Genomic DNA, 18295 nt, shown 5'->3' with positions numbered 1-18295 from the left:
CAATTACTAGTTCTCTTCATTCAGATCAATAAAGCCTTGTTTTATTTGCTGCTATACGGACAAACGTGATTATCCGATTGGGAACAGAATAGAGCAACGCTTCGCGTCGATTCTTGGCGTCACCACAAAAAAAAAGAAGACCGCGATGAAGCCCGTGCCAGCGAAACCTGTTGGTCTGCACTCGCAATGGAGATGGTTGAGGGATCAACGTACGTCACTGGTCCTCTATTTCATATTTCTTTCGCTACTGTCATACTTGGCGCCGCCCGCAGTGCCAAAGTACTGTAGGTTGTAGCACCCAAAACGGTTTTGTTTAAGAAGTTTTTTTTTTTGAGGTAATAATATGACTTTGAGTTCTCAATTCTCGAATTGAAGTGCTTCCTCTATAAGTACAAATTACGGAATTATTAAGGATATGGTTATTACTTACCTGCCATATTTTTCGCGCTACCGAGTTCCTAGTAATCACAAAAAGACATAACTTCATAGAATCTCGATCGGGAAATATCCTTACAAAATTCACCTTTCGTTTTATAAAATTCTGTGCAGCTGAAACAGACACTGTACCTGTGACATGAAGTGACACAACAACAACAGTTTTCTGAAACTTTCGAGGGTAAGAAGGAAAGTGTGAAACATAGCGGCAGGTTTCGCAGCGGCTTCTTGGAGCGAGCGGGATAGGGGAAGTAAAAGCGAGCCGGACATCGCGGCGGGCCCGCGACTACAGCCTGTCGAGTCATACGCCGCCAAACTCTTCGGCCGAACCGAGTCTGGAGACGATCCAGAGAATCCCATTCGCGACTTTTGACGGCCCCTCTTATGCAACGTCGCTCTCAATGAACGCATCGCCGTAAACGCGCGCGCCGGGCGCGCTGGTTGAACGCCCTCTTGCTGCTGTCTTTGTTCGTCTTCGCTGCGCGTTCTGAACGGAAGAGGTACCCAAGAGCCCCAACGCCTTACAACGCCTCACTGTATGTTTAGCGACTCCTGCTCCCAGCATGAACGCACAGCACGAGCGCACCCCACATGAAACGTTCCGCTAAAGCGAATAGTTTAGTGACCATTTTGCGAATTAAATTTTTTAGCCCGAACATTCGTGCAATTGTTTCGTGGGGTGTTGGATAGAGCTGCAGCCGACAATTCTGCGGCGCAAAGCATCGGGTACATGAGCTCGGGCTACTGGATACTGGAGCATTCTTTGCCATTTGCGCCCATGGAGTCAAGCCGGCGGAAAGAGGGTTGTCTTCAGGCGTATGACACCCCCCCCCCCCCCCCCACTGGCCCCTTGCACCCGGGGCCCACGGCCCCCCGGCCCCCCCTGTTGCTACGCCACTGCACTTGGCCTACTCTATCGTTAGAAACCGGCTACAGAACAAGTTCACGTCTCACTTTTATGTAATTGCACGTAAAAAAATTCACCGAAGATTACGATACTCCCTAATAGGAAATTTGAGTGCAGCTGTATATGTGTTTTATTTTGCAATATATTGGCTGGTGCTGACAATCTGAATTGTGCGGCACGTCGCAAACTGAGAGAAGTGTGGCGCAACTACCTCACTAATGGGGAGATAGCAAGAGGCAGCGCATGGGTAACGCATGGGCGTGATTCACAGCAGCCGCTGCAGACAGACGTCCTCTCATGCAGCGCTTTGTTTCCATACATGATAGCGGTGGTGTCATCTGTGAACGGACGATGCGTGCTACGCTGGCACCATCTCATAGCATCGTTGCCGCAAAGCCCGTCTTGCGTGAAACTATGCTTTTATTCTCGCGCTTTCTGCCTCATTGTTCCGCTGCACCATCCTCCTCCGCTTTCCTTCTCGCGCTCTCCACTATCGCCATCTATCGTTTGTACTTCACATTCGCTCTTTCATCCTTCGCTGTGCTCGTTCGCTCGGTTACGAGGACGCTGAGTGACTATGCCGATGCTCGCCGCAGGAACGGGTGCCCAAGAGCTGCACCCTGAAAACATGTGTTTCACACTAACAAAGCTGAATGAGGAACAGAGCGCTAAATAAGGAGCTAGCGAGCAACATTAGACAGATGTTCTGTGGCAACATGCGAGCAATCTGCTTGCGGCGCAGTTGGCGCAGTTAATTCGTGTTTCGGAGGATGGGGCGGCGTAAAGCTATGGGTGCAGCCCATTCGTGTTCGGAAAGGTGGAAGGGCGACGGGAGAGAGCTGCACAGAGATGGCTGGAAAATGAGCGCCCGGCGGCTGTTGGAGCAGCAGCCCATTGGGCAGCGGCTCAAATTTCTCGTTTTCTTTTTTTTTCTTTTCAAGGATTTCGCATTTCACTACCTTTCGCTCAGCCACGCAGCAGCCAGACTTCAGGTGCCAACTCTGCGCCGCAAGCAGATTGCTCGTATGTTGCCACACAACATCTATATAATGTTGCTCGTTAGCTCCTCATTCAGCGCAGTTCTGCAAACAGCTTAATCGCTTGCGTTCGTTTTTGTTGGTTGCGTCGAAGTCATTCCTGACCATGCGGTTTCTCAGCTTTGTTTGACTCGCTGTCGAAACGGAAGATGGCTGATCTGCCGCTGATCATTGGCAATGCAGGACGGTGCCGGTGAAAAGAAAGCGCTCGGCTATAGGTTTGGCGACTAAGTGCTCCTAACCGATGAGACGATCGTCGCGAATATGCTTACAACCGATAATGCTGCATTGGGGCATTGTAGTAAGCGGGTTATTTCATCATGGAAAACATGCAAAAGTTGACGGTGCAGCAGCTTCTCATTGTTATAACCAATATATTGTTAAAATAGCTATTGTTATAAGTGGGTTTGACTGTATCGAAAATTTCGTTATATTGAAGTTCATTATATTGAGGTTTAACTGTATAATGAACTCGCATCCAACATGAAAATACTTTTGTTATATCCAATATTTGTTTTAACTGTGTCTTCGTCAGGTGCTATTACTAGTGAGAAATACATTTTAGTTTTACTTCGGTAAATCTGATGATTTGTTAAATGTACCTGTGTATGTTATATTGAGATTCGATTGTGCTTGCTTTAATGGTCCAGAGTTGTGCGTAGTTATCAAATGCATAACCTTTCCTGCATGTCTGCTCTCACATCATCAATTACTTCTTTTGAACATACGTTTATTGTGGAATTTAGTTGCAGATTGGCTCAATGGCGACTGCAAGAAAATTCTAACAACTTGTTACTATCTTCTTTCCCATAATAGCAAACACTGTGGATGCACCTTCAACCACTGAAGGCGAGGTTCCCGCATGCCCCTGGGTAGAATGCATGGATGAAGCAACAGGGTACACCTACTTCTGGCATCAGTTGACCAATGAGGTGACGTGGGACTGCCCTCCGGAGTATGAAGCCTACTGGGCACAGTACGGGGAACCAGTTGATGCAGAGAGCACTGTACCTGGACATGGAGCCGCTGCTGCTGTTTCTTCTGCAACAACTTCAGGACTGAGTGATGGTGCACAGGTGCTTCCTGAAACCTCAAGCAGTGCACCAGCGTCTTCGATTGCTGTGACTTCACCTAACAGCAGTAATTCCTTGAATGTTCAAGCTGCTGATGCCTGCAGCACGGAAGGTGGAAGCACCAAACCTGCTGTATCATCTGCAACTAGTGGATCGGTTGCTAGCATGGCGGGAGCACCTGAATTGAGTAAAACAGTAACAATGTCTGGCAAGAAGAAGCGCAAGCAGGAAGCTGCCATTGGGTATGTGGCTGCACACTTTTGGTGCTGTGTTCAGTGAAATGACTGGTGTATACAGGTGTGTACAAGAAAACAGTTTCAAAACAAGGAATTGCTGTACTAATGTACTGAGTCATCATCCATCCTCAAGACATTGCCCACCCCCTTTTCTTGCAAAATTTTAATTTCACAATGTACACCAAAATATTTTCCACCTTGCAAAACTCTTACAGACGAAACAAGGCCTACATGTTTTGGGGCACCTTGTAGTACCAGTAAGCAGCTTTTAAAAGCGAAGCTTTTGTTTGCAAACCTTGCTGGGTTTTGTGACTGTGGGCGCTGCGGCCTGGCTCTTCCCTTGCCAAATAGGCCAACCTATCACAGCAGAGTGCACGTGTCATTGGGTTTCTTGCACCACCACTAGATGGCATTTGCAACTGCTGCGGCGCCAGCCAAGCTGGGAAAAAAAAGAACTAAAAAGCTCGCTTTTACGCGTTCACGGCTGCATGGTAAGGAGGAAGTAAACACTTCTTGCGGATAGAATGGATTCGAATTGCGCTAGGCACATATGCGCATGCTGCCTCTGAAACCACAATGCGTTCAAGACGTCCGTTGTACACTAGTAGTCAGCAACTCCACTTAACAAAAGGCTCGGTATAATTTCTGCACTTGTATGTGTGCGTGTACTCGCGTTTCAACTCTCTATACACTCACACAAAGCTTCGCTGTGTATAGATTCTAACTCATTTGATCTGCTGCACTTAAAAAAAATAATTGTATGTGCGTTCCAAAATATGGCTGCCTCAGAACATAAAGTCAGCTCATGATTAGCTGGTTGGTCTTTCATCAAGCATGTCATTTGTTGGTCATTCTTGCTGATTTTAATTTGGCTAGAAAGTTGAAGTATTGCCAATCCTCTTTTATTGATAAATTATGCAGTTAGGAGAGGAGGTGATGGCTTAAGATACTATGGTACATATTTTCCAAGGGAAGCAGTTTCAAGACATGCTACTCTTACTTGTTCATGCTAAAAAAGCCTGTAAGCTGAAGTTGCATTGTGGTCATGGCAGCCTGGAAAGACAGTGGTTTGCACTATATTTTTTATGCTGTTACCAATGGCAACTCATGGTGGGGATTTGATAAAGCAGTCAGCTTAGATAGAGCTAAGGTACAGCTATTGCCCTGCTGAACAGTCTGAATTTGATGCTATTTTATTTACATGCACTGCTCTGCCTTCAGCTTAGTTTTGTGGCATCTCTCAAGCTTGCTTCATATGCTGTGAAACATTGTCATGTGCATTACATCTTGAGAGCTCAGGATAGGCTGATACAAATGACCATCTTGATACTTTCTATTATCAAGGTGTGAATTTTTTTTTACTAAGTTTGACAACTTACATCTTCGCTTCAAAAAGGCCTAGAACAACGACTTATACCCTATGACACACTGTGAACATTCAGAATCGATTCCGTGTGCTGTACTTTGCCGTGCAAGTTGCTGTTAATTAGCTAATTAGGCCCTAAAGAAAGAACATCTTGTTTTGGACATCATAAAAAATAATTATAGGAAAAAATTGGCTGAGGTTTAATTCTAGTAAGCCTAGTTGTCATGAGCGAAAGGTCTGTTTGGCTTGGTTTTGCCCAAGACTATGCACATAGTGCTTCATTAAAGTTAGGCCACAGTCTTTCACACATGTTACACATGCTGCCGAATGGGTTGTCCATGAAGTCGCGGTGAAACCTGGCTGTCGCAGTCAAGCTTGCTGGCAGCCAAAGGGTGTGGTGCATCATATGTTCGTTGTGGATGCAGTAGCTTCGATCTTTCCATGCTTCCGCACTTGGTAAGCTCCTCTATAAGGTTCTACTCTGACCTCCCTTTGCTCCGGTGTTTCAGCAGGCAACTTTGCCTTTGCCTGAGGTTTTGCGGCCTTCTGACTAGCTATATCTACTGGATGATTGGATTCAGCCTGTTGCTTGCACTCGAGTGCACGTACAGATGGCCCAGCCGGTGTGCCGTCCATGGTGAGACTGGCTGACCAAGCGCCGGTGAAGCAGCTGTTAAACCCTCGCGTAGTCACTTTGTACCACAGCAGTGAGGCTCCGACACCTCTCCGCAGCGTATCACGTGGTGTGACGTCACACCTGCCACACTTGCGCTCTGCTGGCTCGAGGTCATTGTGGCATGATGAAACACCTTGAGGCGATTTTGATCATGTCTGCCTGAGATCTCGGCTGGTAGTAGCCGTTTCAACTTGAAAAACACTATTCGCTGTCATAACTCCTATGAAATATTGAATATGACATTAGGCTTTGGAGCACTGCTGAAGGGTTGAGAGCTTATCTTTATTAATGTTATTTTTAAAACATATGGGCACCTGTTATTTTATGCACCAGGCTGTGTTGTATATCAGAGCTGCCTGCTCAGTTTGTCCTTTCTTAATATACAACACAGCCACGCTTTCTGGTAAAGTGCCGAATTAAAGAGGTATCACAGCTTCTTGTGTTTTGTACTTCTTAGTTCACAAATTTCTTTTCTTCTTGTCTTTTGTGCAGGGTTATCATTCCAATAACTTCATATGGTGCATCCGACAGTAGCTCATCTGAGGGTAGCGACGAGACTTATTCAGTTCAGAGGGCACAACGGAAGAGGCATCCTTCCAAGCGGCTGAAGGTTGCTGCCAAGAAGTCGCGTAGGGAGTCGCCACCACTGGTTGCCTATGGACCACAGCTGCCAGACTCTGTGCTCACTCAAGGAGAAGAGCCTGTGTACGGTCCCCAGCTGCCAGATGCTCCCGACTCCATGGAAGTAACAGTTTATGGTCCACACTTGCCAGAGGAGGAGAAAGTTGTCTATGGGCCACACCTGCCAGAGGAGATAAGAGCCGTGTACGGTCCGCACTTGCCGGAGCCTGAAGAGAGGGTTGTGTACGGACCACACTTGCCGGAGCCCGGTGAACCTGAATTTCATCAGCCCCCCATTTTAATTGGTCCACAGCTGCCTGAGTTCCACGAGTTCGCGACCGAAAAGCCCAGTACCAGTGTGTTTATTGGCCCATTGCTTCCAGATGGATTCTATGAGAAACGATCGGAGTGTTGTGAGGAAGAGAAACCCACGGTTCAAAAACCATGTCCAAGGTTAGAAGATACTTCGGCTCACTGCATGGAATTGGGCGAACCCATAGCTGCATCTGAGGCAACCAGTGCTCAAGGAACCCAAGCTGGGGAAACTGTACAGGAAAGTATGCATTCTCCTGCGGCCGCCAGAGAGACTTCTGGTGCTCCTGATGAAACGACGGTTAGTGCAGTGCCGGCATTGTCTGGCCTGGTGGATTACCCTGGTTCTCCTGTCGCTGACAGTGAAACAGATGATGAGGGGAAAGATACGGAAGATAAAAAGGTGTTGACACCAGCCCCAAACACTGAAAAGGAGTCAACTATTGTGAACTATCCTGTCATGACTAGTGGAAAGCTCCAGTTTGAAGCAGTTGTGCAGGATGTGCCTAAAAAAGTGGTGTCTCAAGGTGTTAGTCAAGGCAGTTCCAATGCTCGTGTCAGCTCCTTGGCTGTAGCAGGACAGCTGAAGTCAAAACAAACAAAGGAGGCAAAGGTAATGTCTACTTCTCTCTTTCTCTCTCTCCTCCTGTTTACATAATTTTCCTTGGCTGCGTGCCTCATTTACTCCCAGAAAATGATTTGGTGCAGCTTCCTTGGTGCCTAACACTGGCTTGACTGTAGAATGTTATTCTTATCCTCTACTAATCACTTTATCATCACCTCCTGCCTGTTTAAGCATTAAGTCTACTTGTTGTAGGAAGAAAATGCAACAAAATAAAGCTAAACTGTGCTGTGTGAACAGTGGTAGCCATTCAGTCGGCTAGGGACTAACACAGTGAAAATCACCTTGAATTCGTCAGTTGCTAGTTTGATTTGGCTGCAGGGTCTTGTACTCCTGCATAACTTTGCAGCACTTTCACACAAGGCTGCCTTATTTTTTCTTGGAACTGCTTGTTAATGTGTAGTTTTCATACTGTGCAGGTAATATGGAGCACACAATTTTCACTTAGTAGTTAATTATACAGGGTGTCCCAGCTAACTTTAGCCAGTATTTAAAAATATGCGAATGCCATGTAATGGGACAGAACCAAGGTAATGTTGTCTGCTGTCGCTTGGATACTCAAATTATTATTTTTTTCATTCTGCCTAATTAGCTGATTAGTCTTAATTGATAAACTTCTCAAGTATTATAATTAGACAAAAAGTTTCAATGAGAAAATTGTAGAGCAACATGAAAAACTCCTGGTACAGCTTTCTGTTGCTCAATACATGCTACATAAGTGTCTTCCGAGCATGAAAGAAGCCCGCGAATGCACGCAGAATTGCCGCGTGAATGACCGCTCGAGGCACTTTGTGTGTATTCGCGGGCTTCTTTCATGCTCGGAAATACGCTTATGTAGCACGTATTGAGCAACACAAAGCTGTGTCGGGAGTTTTTCGTGTTGCTCTACAATTTTCTCATTGAGACTTTTTGTCTAATTATAATACTTGAGAAGTTGATTAATTAGGACTAGTTATGTAATTAGGTAGAATGAAAAAAAGAAAAGAAAATCTGAGTATCTCCAAGCAGTGGCAAACAACATTACCTTGGTTCTGTTCAGCTATGTGGCATTCGCATATTTTTTAACTCTGGCTAAAGTTAGCTGGGACACCATGTATAGTAAGGATTATATGACACTATTCATTACATATCAGCAGTAATGGTGGACATTAAATATACTGTAAGGAAGATGAATTGCACAATGCCATATAGTTTCTCTTCTTCTTCTTTCTTCTGTGAAGCTTGTCTATGTCATAGATGTTTAAGTAAGCATGGAAGCCCTCATGTAGAAGTTGCCGTAGTAACCTACTGAACTTATTGTCCATCCACGTATGCCTATCTGTCTGTATAATTCTTTCATAGTTTGGCAGCTCTCTTTCTCCAGTACTTGTTCGTGGGCAGAGCCACAGCAGGTGGCGATTGGGCACTGTTGTAGCTGGAGATTCTGACCTTTAGGCAGGAGGTGGGCTCTGCTGCCTCCACAAGTTGAGGTGCCACCTCGCCTACAGCATTACACACTGTGGATAATTTTGGTTGCTTGTGATGCTTCAATATGCTGCAAGACAGCTGCACATTTTGCCTTGTTTCATGATCTCGTGTGTGCACCATTTGTTTCCAGAAGGGATCGCAGCACCTGGTTTCTTATGGCGACTCGGAGAGCAGTGATGACGACAGCATGGATGTAAATGCTACTGCTACGGAGCCGCCACTTCCCTCCACAGCTCGACCAGCCCTCCCTTCAGCAGCGGATGAGGAAGACGAAGAGGAAAAGCATGTGGGCCTTGGTTGCTCCAATAGAGATGCCATGGATGCACATGTTACAGATGACAAGAACCCTCCACCAGCAAAGCCATTTGTTGGAGTCAACTTTGTCAGATCATCTGAGTTGCTTGTGTTGAGTGAATGTGCAGCTCAGGGTGACGGTGCAACTGAAGAGAAGACAAAAGAGGCTGAGAAAGAACAGTCTCCTTGCTCGGAGAGAAGTACTGGCAACGAAAGCTTGGCCTCCCCACAAGGACAGACGACACCGAATGATTCCGAAGTGGATGATTTCGATGATGTCGTGCGGGCACTTGACATTGCTTTGTTAGAGTCGGTGAGTGTGAATTTTTGTCTTGTCTCTCGCAGACTTGAACCTGAGCAGTCTTCATGTAAAGCCACTTTAATGTTGAAAGAGAGAACTGTATAGCTTTTGTGGTTCGTACATTGTTGTTAAGGTATAACTTATGAGCACTGTCAGCTCAGTCCTTATGATTTTGTATTTGCAGGAGCATTGAGTGTTTTGCCCTTTTGCTTGTATATAATATGGTGCAGCATTGTAAACTGTATACAGTCAAACCTCGTTATAATGAAGTTGCATCTAATACAAAAATACCTTAGTTATATCTGATATTCGTTATAAGCAAACATGCGGACATCGATGAAAAAGCAGGTGTATGCCAAATAATCGCAAGTGTGATCGTTAGCAGCACACATGCTTTGCATAGTTGCTAATACAGTCGAGCCCACTTATTGCAATATTCTAGTGCCAAGAAAATGTCATTGTTGTAACCGATAATTGTTACAACCAGTTTGCACGAAAAAACAAGGCAAGTACAGTTGAACCTACTCATAGCGTTACCTTAACCAGCTTTAACATTATATCGGATGCAACAGGGAGCACTCATGGTACCCTGAACTTTTGTATGTTCTATGGTAAAATAAATGGCTCACTCCAATGTTCCCACACCGGATTATTGGCTGTAACAGTTAGATATGGCTCCTGATTGTCTGTTCTGCAAATACTTTAAGGAAGGAAAACATCGCAATCTTCCGAGCTAGCTAGCGAGCTAGCCTTTTACGCGGACCCAGTGACCCAAGTTGTCTAATAGCTTGGGCCACTAGGTATGGCTCATACTTGTGAAGCAGAATGCATGTGCTCGGTTATACTTGCCAAAATATTGTCAAACTTACCATTACAGATTGTTTGAATCCCTCCTTCTCAACAACAGGAAAGGGCTCTATGTATAGTATGCCGCCGCCGTAGTTCCGCACGACGGATACCAACAGCATAGAGCAAATCAGTCCATGACAGAATTGTAATAGGTGCGTTACTTATAAATGTACCGTGCTTGTAATCAGCCAAGCCATTTTAAAAATACTGCTTTATTGTCGAACTCGAGGCTCCGACTTACTAATGTTTGAACTTGGGCTGATTGGTTATTTGGCATATTTTGACAAATAACAGCGTGTAGATGTTATGTAGATGTCTGTAGCGCAACTGGTCGGTAGGGCTCTAGTAATGGCATAGTGAATTGTATAGTCCGTAGCGATGGCAATCCACCTATTTCCGTCATTTGGTATTGAGAATGGTCTGAGAAGATCAATGCCAATGCGAGAAAGAGGGCCGGTTGGTATATCCAAAGGCTGCAGCACACCAGCAGGATGCACAGCGGGTCTTTTCCGGCGTTGACACGACTCACATGCGGCAACATAGTGCCGGATGGAGCGGCTGAGACGGGGCCAGAAAAACCTTCGCCGAATTAGGTCATAGGTCTGAGTTGTGCCAGGGTTTCCAGCCGTGGGAACGTCGTGCAGTTGCTGGAGTATACTTTGTCGAAAATGCGACTGAATGATGGTTAGGAGCTTGGGCTCGTAGGGGTGCATGTTGCGGCGCTACAGTATCAAGGTTCGACTTTAGCATATGCTAATATGCGTAATAGCTGCTCAACCGCCATCTCAATATATACTGCAGTCAATCAACTTTGGACAGTTTTTGCATTCTACGAGGTCAATGTGGTGGCTCGCAGCTGCGGCATCACTGGTTGCTTGTAGTCAAATTCACTAGTTGCTGTATTGTTTGTTCATCATTTCAAGTTACTTTCTCTGTTCTCTCTTGGCTGTTTTGTAGCAAAAGAAAAAAACCCAGGAGGACAGTACAAAGCATGAAGACTTGTCCAATGCTGTGAAAAAAGAATTGTCCAGTGACACAAGTGAAGAAGAAGGCGAAATAAGGTCTTCTGAATCATCCAGTGAAGAAGGAATGACACCTATGCATCATAGTAGTTCAGGTTAGTGTTTTGGATTTTTTAGGATGTCTGTTTTTTATTGTCTGTCCTCTCAAGGGGAGTAATTCAGCATTGATGAAGCGTCTGCCATTCGGGACGAAAGGGAAGTAGGAATATTAGGAAGTTCTTAAGTAACACCCCTCTTCTAAATTTTTAAGCTAATAACATGAAATAAAATGAAAAACTGTCAGTAAATCTGACAGTCGAATATAGTCCCACTTTGACAGGACCCTGCTTGCAGCAAGAACTTTGTTAAATCAAGGTGGATTTATGGCTAGGAAAATAATTTTATATGCTCCGATAACGTTGTTGTCGTGAACATTTCATGAATAGAGTATATTTCTGTAGCATTTCAGGCAACCATGCCACTTGAAAAGCATAGCTTATGTGGAAGCACCTATAAAGCTCAATTATGCGTGCACTCACTTGAGCTAGAGACGTGTAGCCAAAGTGGTTCCACTGCAGCATGAATACGTGAAGTCACTTTTTTAGATGTTGTAGCAGTATATATTTCAAGTAAGAGGCAAGTAATGGTAATACCGGAACTCAGTGTATTGTTTGATCACAGACATTCTACATGTGTTGGCATAAGAGGATACCATCTAACTCACTCTTATGAGCATAACTATGCAGTGACTCTGCGTTGTCACTTATTGCCTGAAAATGCATGTTGTCAGTAGAAGTTAAGTACTACGGTATCAAGCAAAGTAGCATGGGAAGAAAGAAAACGTTGCACATACAAATATTCCGACTTGTTATTATTCACACTGCAATTGAAAGCAGTATTCAATTGATGCATTGTACGTCTTAACCCTAAGCGCTTGCATAGCTTAGCTGCCATGCCCCGTAAATTGCCTTGCCCTGCAGGGTTCTCAGAGCCACATTTGCCTCGTAATGCTGATTAGCTGCTCCTTCTTGAGGGGTACTTGTTGTGCCTCAACAAGCTGAGACAGAAAGGGACGAAAGTGTGCAAACACAGCAACCTGCATAAAAACATTGCTGTGCCAATTGCCAGTATTTGTGACTCTGGTTCTTATTCTTGGCATATAGTTTGCGCATGTTCCAATCATTGTAACATGTGCTGTTGTGCTCATGGTTTCATGAAGAGAAGACGCCCAACTTGATACTGACAATGTCATGTGCTGACACAGTGCCATGGTGAGGCACGTAGTTCACGTGCTCCCCTTGGGTCTCTTTCTAGGAGGCTGGCTAAAGTGTCTAAAAGAAAAATTGCTTGTTACAAATAGTCATACCCATAGAATAACTTGGGCGTAAAACTTGCCATGGCGGCTCAATGGGTATGATGTTCTGCATCTCAGCACAAGGTCACAGCTTCCATTTGTAGCCATGGTGGCTACATATTGAGGGGGACGGAATGCGAAAATACTTGTGCATGGTGGTGTGGGGCATTTTAATTTAGCCTGGAGCATCACAATTAATCCGGGGTCCTCCATATAGTGTAAGGGCTAAAACCCATCAATCAAACACATAAGAAAAATTAGTGGGACGTGGGTGTTTCACATTGTGGCCCACCAACATGGCATTGCACATGGCTCTGACATGCACATTCAGCATGCAAGAAAATAAGCATGTTTCTATTTGCTATTGAAGTTCTGGCTATGTTGAATTGCTGCCTTGCTCTTCAGTATTTATATAGTGATACTGTAGACAGCAGCATAGTGACGTTTTTCGCTACTGGCAAAGCATAATGACTATCAGACAAGTGCCTGTAGCTGTAATGTTGGTTTAGCATTTTACATTTCTACTGCTTTCTGCTGTTAGGTTTCAAAGTGTGGGGGAAAAAGGGGGGGGGTATTTCTGGTTGGAATTGTTAGAAGGTATCACATGGTAAGGTATAATATAGTGCTGAGTGCAAATTCAGCACAGCCTCATGCTTCCCAATCACTCAGTGGGCAACATTTTGTTCAGAAGGAAGCTGGCTAAGCTGGGATATGCCAAAGATGTTCACACTGATATCAAATATGAACATCAAATATACAAGTTTTACCTGGTCTTGCTACTTGCAAGTTCCTCTTTGGTGCCATTGAGTAAACATACAGCATTTTGTGCCTTGCTGTAATGCTATGCTATTTGCATTGCTTGTACTTTTCAGACTCTGAAGATGAACCAGAAGTTGATGCCAGAGTAATGAAAGACAAACCATCTAGGAGAACAGGCACATCTCCCAAGCCTGAGAGTAAGGATGCACTTAAGGTAGGTAGTGCTGCTTTATTTATAAATTGTAATTGAACCTGCATTTAAAATCAATCTGTTGCATGATGTAGGGTAATATTTTTAGTTGTATGCATTGTGTTGTTTCTTTGAAACATGTGACAGTTGTAATACCTCATTTATACATCTAATTTTCTGTACTGAAGGAGTTTGTCCTTTTACTTATGTTCTCCTGCATCTGTGTTTGAAGAATTGATGAAACCAATAAAAGAGGCACTTATAAATGCACTCACAAGACTAGCAAAACAGAGTACTACTGTAGTTACCAATAAAGGCGCTGTACTTTCAGTTCCATTGCTTTACTCACTGCAACGTGTGCTAAAGTGTTTTGTTCGGTATGTAGAATGTTTGTTTTGGAATATAGCATGCCAAATTTTCCTGCAGTGTAGTATTCGGATACTGAAATCATTGAGGGATTGAAGCGTTTCTTGGTCTGATACGAGGGGGTTAAACAAACAGTGCTTTGATTGCATTGAAATCTGATAAAGCCCCTTCCTTATTTCTGTTTTGCAGTCCCCAATTCGCCCCTTGTATAATGTTCAGATTTCTATGAAAAGCAGGCCATATATGGTGTTAAAAAGAAATAAGTGATAATTAATGCTGTTGTATATAGTTGCAGAATATTCCAGACAATGTCTAAAATAATGTGATGCCCTTGGTTTCATAGCTGGTCTAGGGCTGTGTGATTACTAACTGTGACAGTCAGTGAGAAAAAAAATTATGGTCTCTGACCTTTCCATAACTACTGCTAAACTTCAATTATGCTTGCATGATTGACATCTGCCTAGCCTAAAGAAAGCATTTGGTTTGCATATTATGTAATGAAGCAAACGCGCCTCGTGTTTCCGATAGCAGCTCGGAGACGATGATGACGCCCTGTGCTGTGATTAGCAAGAGAGCTCAGGCTGTTCGCTGCTGCTAGGCTGCACCTCGCCTTTAATTAAACATCATTACATTTGGTGGAGATTGCTGGAATCCCTCAAGTCACCCTGGAGCTCCGCAATCGTACGTTGCCCACCGTCACCATGACTGATGCGACCTATGCACCAACTGTACCCACGGCTGCCCCTGTCACTTGCGCCAGCGTTCTCCGTCAGCGTGACCCGGCCATCTTTTGCGGGACCAGAGAACATGACATCGAAGACTGGCTGTCCTCCTATGAACGTATAAGTGCTCACAATAAGTGGGACGACCAATCTAAACTGAATAACGTCATATTTTACCTTGCTGACATCGCAAATTTATGGTTTAAGAATCACAAATCTGACATTTCGAGTTGGTCCGCATTCAAGACACATTTCGCCGAAATGTTTGGCCGCCCCGCTGTCCGCAAGCTACGCGCCGAACAACATCTATGCCAGTGAGCACAGCCACTGGGCGAGACTTTCCCCAGCTATATTGAGGATGTCTTGGATCTCTGCGGCCGTGTTAATCCAATGATGGCCGAGGATGAGTAGATTAACCGTATTCTGAAGGGTATTGAGGACGACGCATTTCAAATTCTGCTGGCCAAGAATCCAACCAGCGTCGCCATATTCTTCAACCTGTGTCAGAGTTTCGACGAATTGCACCGCCAACATAACATCGCCAGCCAAAACGTCCCACTGGCTGACTTGGTCTCGGCCATTGCAGATTCCACTGGCCATACTGATCCTTCTGCTCTCTTCCTTCAGCTGAAGGATTTCATTCGCGAGGAAGTGGCCTGCCAGCTGTCGCTGTTCCCTCATAGCCAGGAGCCTGCCCCAACACTCCCTCCGGCCGTACAACAAGCCATCCGTGCCCAAGTATCTGATGCACTTACCCCCGTTTGCCCGCCAGCTCCTGTGATGGCAGCGCTCTCCTATGTTGAATACCCGGCTGCTATTTGCACCTCTGAAGGCACCGCTCTCTTATGCCGACTACCCGTTGCGGGTCACACCTTCGCCGCTCAACTATGCTGCCACTGTCGCAGGGCCACCCCCAGTGTCATATTCCATCCCACCACCATCGCACCGGGTTCCCCCTGCTCCCGTTCCATGGCAGTCACCCCAGCTTCTTCGTCGAGCCGACACGTGGCACACGCCAGACAATAGGCCTATTTGCTTCGCCTGCGGCATTGCTGGTCACATTGCACGCTTTTGTCGTCGTAACATGCCCTCGCACTGTGACGCCTTCAACCAGTTTCCTTACGTGCCACAACATGCCGCCGAGATACGCCGCTGACTCGCCGCTGAGACTCTTCGATCGCGACTGCCGTTCCGACAGATGCCGTTCTCCATCTCCACATCAACTGTCACTGTCACCTATGCATTGTCGGCCACCTACTGCCAAGGGAAACTGACTAGTGCAGTTCCAGAGGCAAGAACTGCAAGCTCATCGAACTTTCTAAGGCCTCAATTTTCACCACAGAATGCCATTGATGTCCATATTGAGCGAGCATCCGCTCAAGCGCTTATCAATACCGGGGCCGCAGTTTCTGTCAACCATGAAAATATTTTTTGCAAGCTGAAAAAATTCACGACTTCTCCATCTGGCATGGCACTCTGCACTGCTAGTGCGCAACGCATTGATACTACAGCTGTATGCACTGCCCGTGTAGTCTACCAAGACGTTCTGTACATCATCAACTTTTTTGTGTTGCCCTCCTGTTCTCATGATTGCGTCCTTGGGTGGGACTTCCTGTCACGTCATAGTGCCATCATCGATTGTTCTCGCGCGCAAGTGGCCCGTTGCCGCTATGCGACTCGCCCTCGGTTGACGCCGACGTTATTGTTCACAAAGTCTTTGATGATGATACTGATCTAACGCCGGAGACGTTGGTGCTTGTGACCTTGTCGTGTACTGCCGTGCCAGACTCAACTGTGGCATTTACGCAATCTGACATGCTTGCTTACCACAAGGACTTATTTCTCCCGTTCGCTGTCCTCACTGTTAGGTCTCAATCCGTTTTGATACCCATCTGTAATCCGCACCGGTATCCAGTGACCATACTGCGCGGTGAGGCCTTAGGATTTGTGCAAGCTGTCACGTGTATTGAAGACCTTGACGTTCACGATGGCGCCACCCGTTTACATCTGGACGCCATAAATTCCGTCTCAACACCACCGCCTTAAGCAGGTTTTGACAACGCCATGGCCGCAGACCTCTCGCCGTCTCATCGCACTCAACTTCTTACTCTACTGAACGAGTTCATTTCTTCGTTCGAATGCAATGAACCATCCTTGTGTCGCACGACAAGTGTCTCTCATACTTTCGACACCGGTTCCCATGCCCCCTTGCGACAGCGTGCGTATCACGTTTCCGCAGAAGAGCGCAGAGTTATCACAGAACAAGTGGACGACATGCTGCAGCGTGGCGTCATTCAGCCTTCTCAAAGCCTTTGGGCGTCACCTGTCGTTCTAGTGTGAAAAAAAGATGGCACCATTCGGTTTTGTATCTATTATCGCCACCTGAACAGGATTACAAGAAAAGACGTCTACCCTTGAATCAAGGATGCTCTCGACTGTCTGCAAGGTGCCGAATACTTGTCGTCTTTAGATCTCCGCTCTGGCTATTGGCAGGTTCCCATGGCTGAGGCTGACCACCCAAAGACGACTTTCATTACTCCCGATGGCCTGTACGAGTTTAACGTTATGCCCTTCGGGCTCTGCAATGCTCCCACTACCTTCGAGCGCATGATTGATACCATCCTTCGCGGACACAAGTGGAAGACTTGTGTCCGCGCGACATTGCGATGTTCATTCTTTGCAACTTCGTCCTTTGCCACGGTGCTCCTCGAGAACTACTCAGCGATAGGAGTCGTGTCTTCTTGTCAGAAGTGATACACTCCCTCCTTCGCAAGTGTCAGATCATTCACTGGAAGTCGACCGCGTATCACCCCCAAACGAACGGTCTCACGGAGCACTTCAACCGAACACTGGCCGACATGTTGAGGATGTACGTCTCATCCGACCATACCGATTGGGACACTGTACTCCCGTTCATTACTTCTGCTTATAACACCTCGACACAAGCAACCACCGGGGTTTTCACCTTTTTCTCTCTTGTATGGGCGTGAGCCTTCGTGTCCTCTGGATGCTATCCTGCTCTACCGACCTTACGCTTCCGAGTGTACAACTATTTCCGAAGGCGCCCGATACGCTGAAGATTGCCGCCAGCTGGCTCATTCGTTTACCAGCGAGGATCAGGGGCATCAGAAGACAAGACGCAAAAGTCATCAGGCCACGCCCACCTTCCCTGCTGGTTCCCTTGTGTGGCTATGGATACCACCTCACATGCCTGGTCTTTCTTCTAAACTACTTGCGCGGTACCACAGTCCGTACCGGATCATCGACGCCTCCTCCCCTGTGAACTATATCGTTGAGACCATCGCCGGACCTTCGTTGTCGAGGTCGGGAGACAGTGCATGTTAGCTGGCTGAAGCCTTATTTCGACCTCCTCATCTTCTCTTCTCCCCGAGTCACCAGGATGGCTCCGTTTCACACCTGGGGCCAATGTAACGAAGCAGACTCGCCTTGTGTTTCCAATAGCAGCTCGGAGACGCCGACGCCGACCCGTGCTGTGATTAGCAAGAGAGCTCGGGCTGTTCGCTGCTGCTAGGCTGCTGTTTATCTGCTGCTCCCCACCTTTAATTAGACATCATTACAATTAGAAAAATAACTCATGTTGTGGTCCTTTATTATGCCTGACTATTGAAACTTGGGAATTAGCAGTTGGTGCTCATTTTTGGAATGATTTATTGAACATATTTCACCAACTTAGTGCTTTCTCCGCA

General features: G+C 46.0%; 1 protein-coding gene across 8 annotated transcripts in view; it reads left to right on the top strand.

Annotated features, from left to right (window-relative positions):
- The window catches only part of LOC126536474 (uncharacterized), a 56838-nt gene that overhangs the window by 13171 nt on the left and 25372 nt on the right, over window positions 1–18295 (top strand). For all 8 annotated transcript variants that reach the window (XR_008613717.2, XR_008613716.2, XR_008613718.2 and 5 more), the window contains exons 6-10: window positions 3196–3694; window positions 6223–7276; window positions 8883–9359; window positions 11154–11313; window positions 13424–13524. Coding sequence is in view for 3 of the 8 variants with exons in the window: in XM_055074043.2 (XP_054930018.1) it covers window positions 3196–3694; window positions 6223–7276; window positions 8883–9359; window positions 11154–11313; window positions 13424–13524 (2291 nt within the window). In the remaining 5 variants the exon portion in view is untranslated. The remainder of the gene's footprint in view (window positions 1–3195; window positions 3695–6222; window positions 7277–8882; window positions 9360–11153; window positions 11314–13423; window positions 13525–18295) is intronic.

This window comes from Dermacentor andersoni, chromosome 4 (assembly GCF_023375885.2).
Source record: "Dermacentor andersoni chromosome 4, qqDerAnde1_hic_scaffold, whole genome shotgun sequence".
NCBI lineage: Eukaryota > Metazoa > Arthropoda > Arachnida > Ixodida > Ixodidae > Dermacentor > Dermacentor andersoni.
Note: the sequence above shows the minus strand (reverse complement) of the source record. Positions and strands in the feature narration are given on the sequence as shown.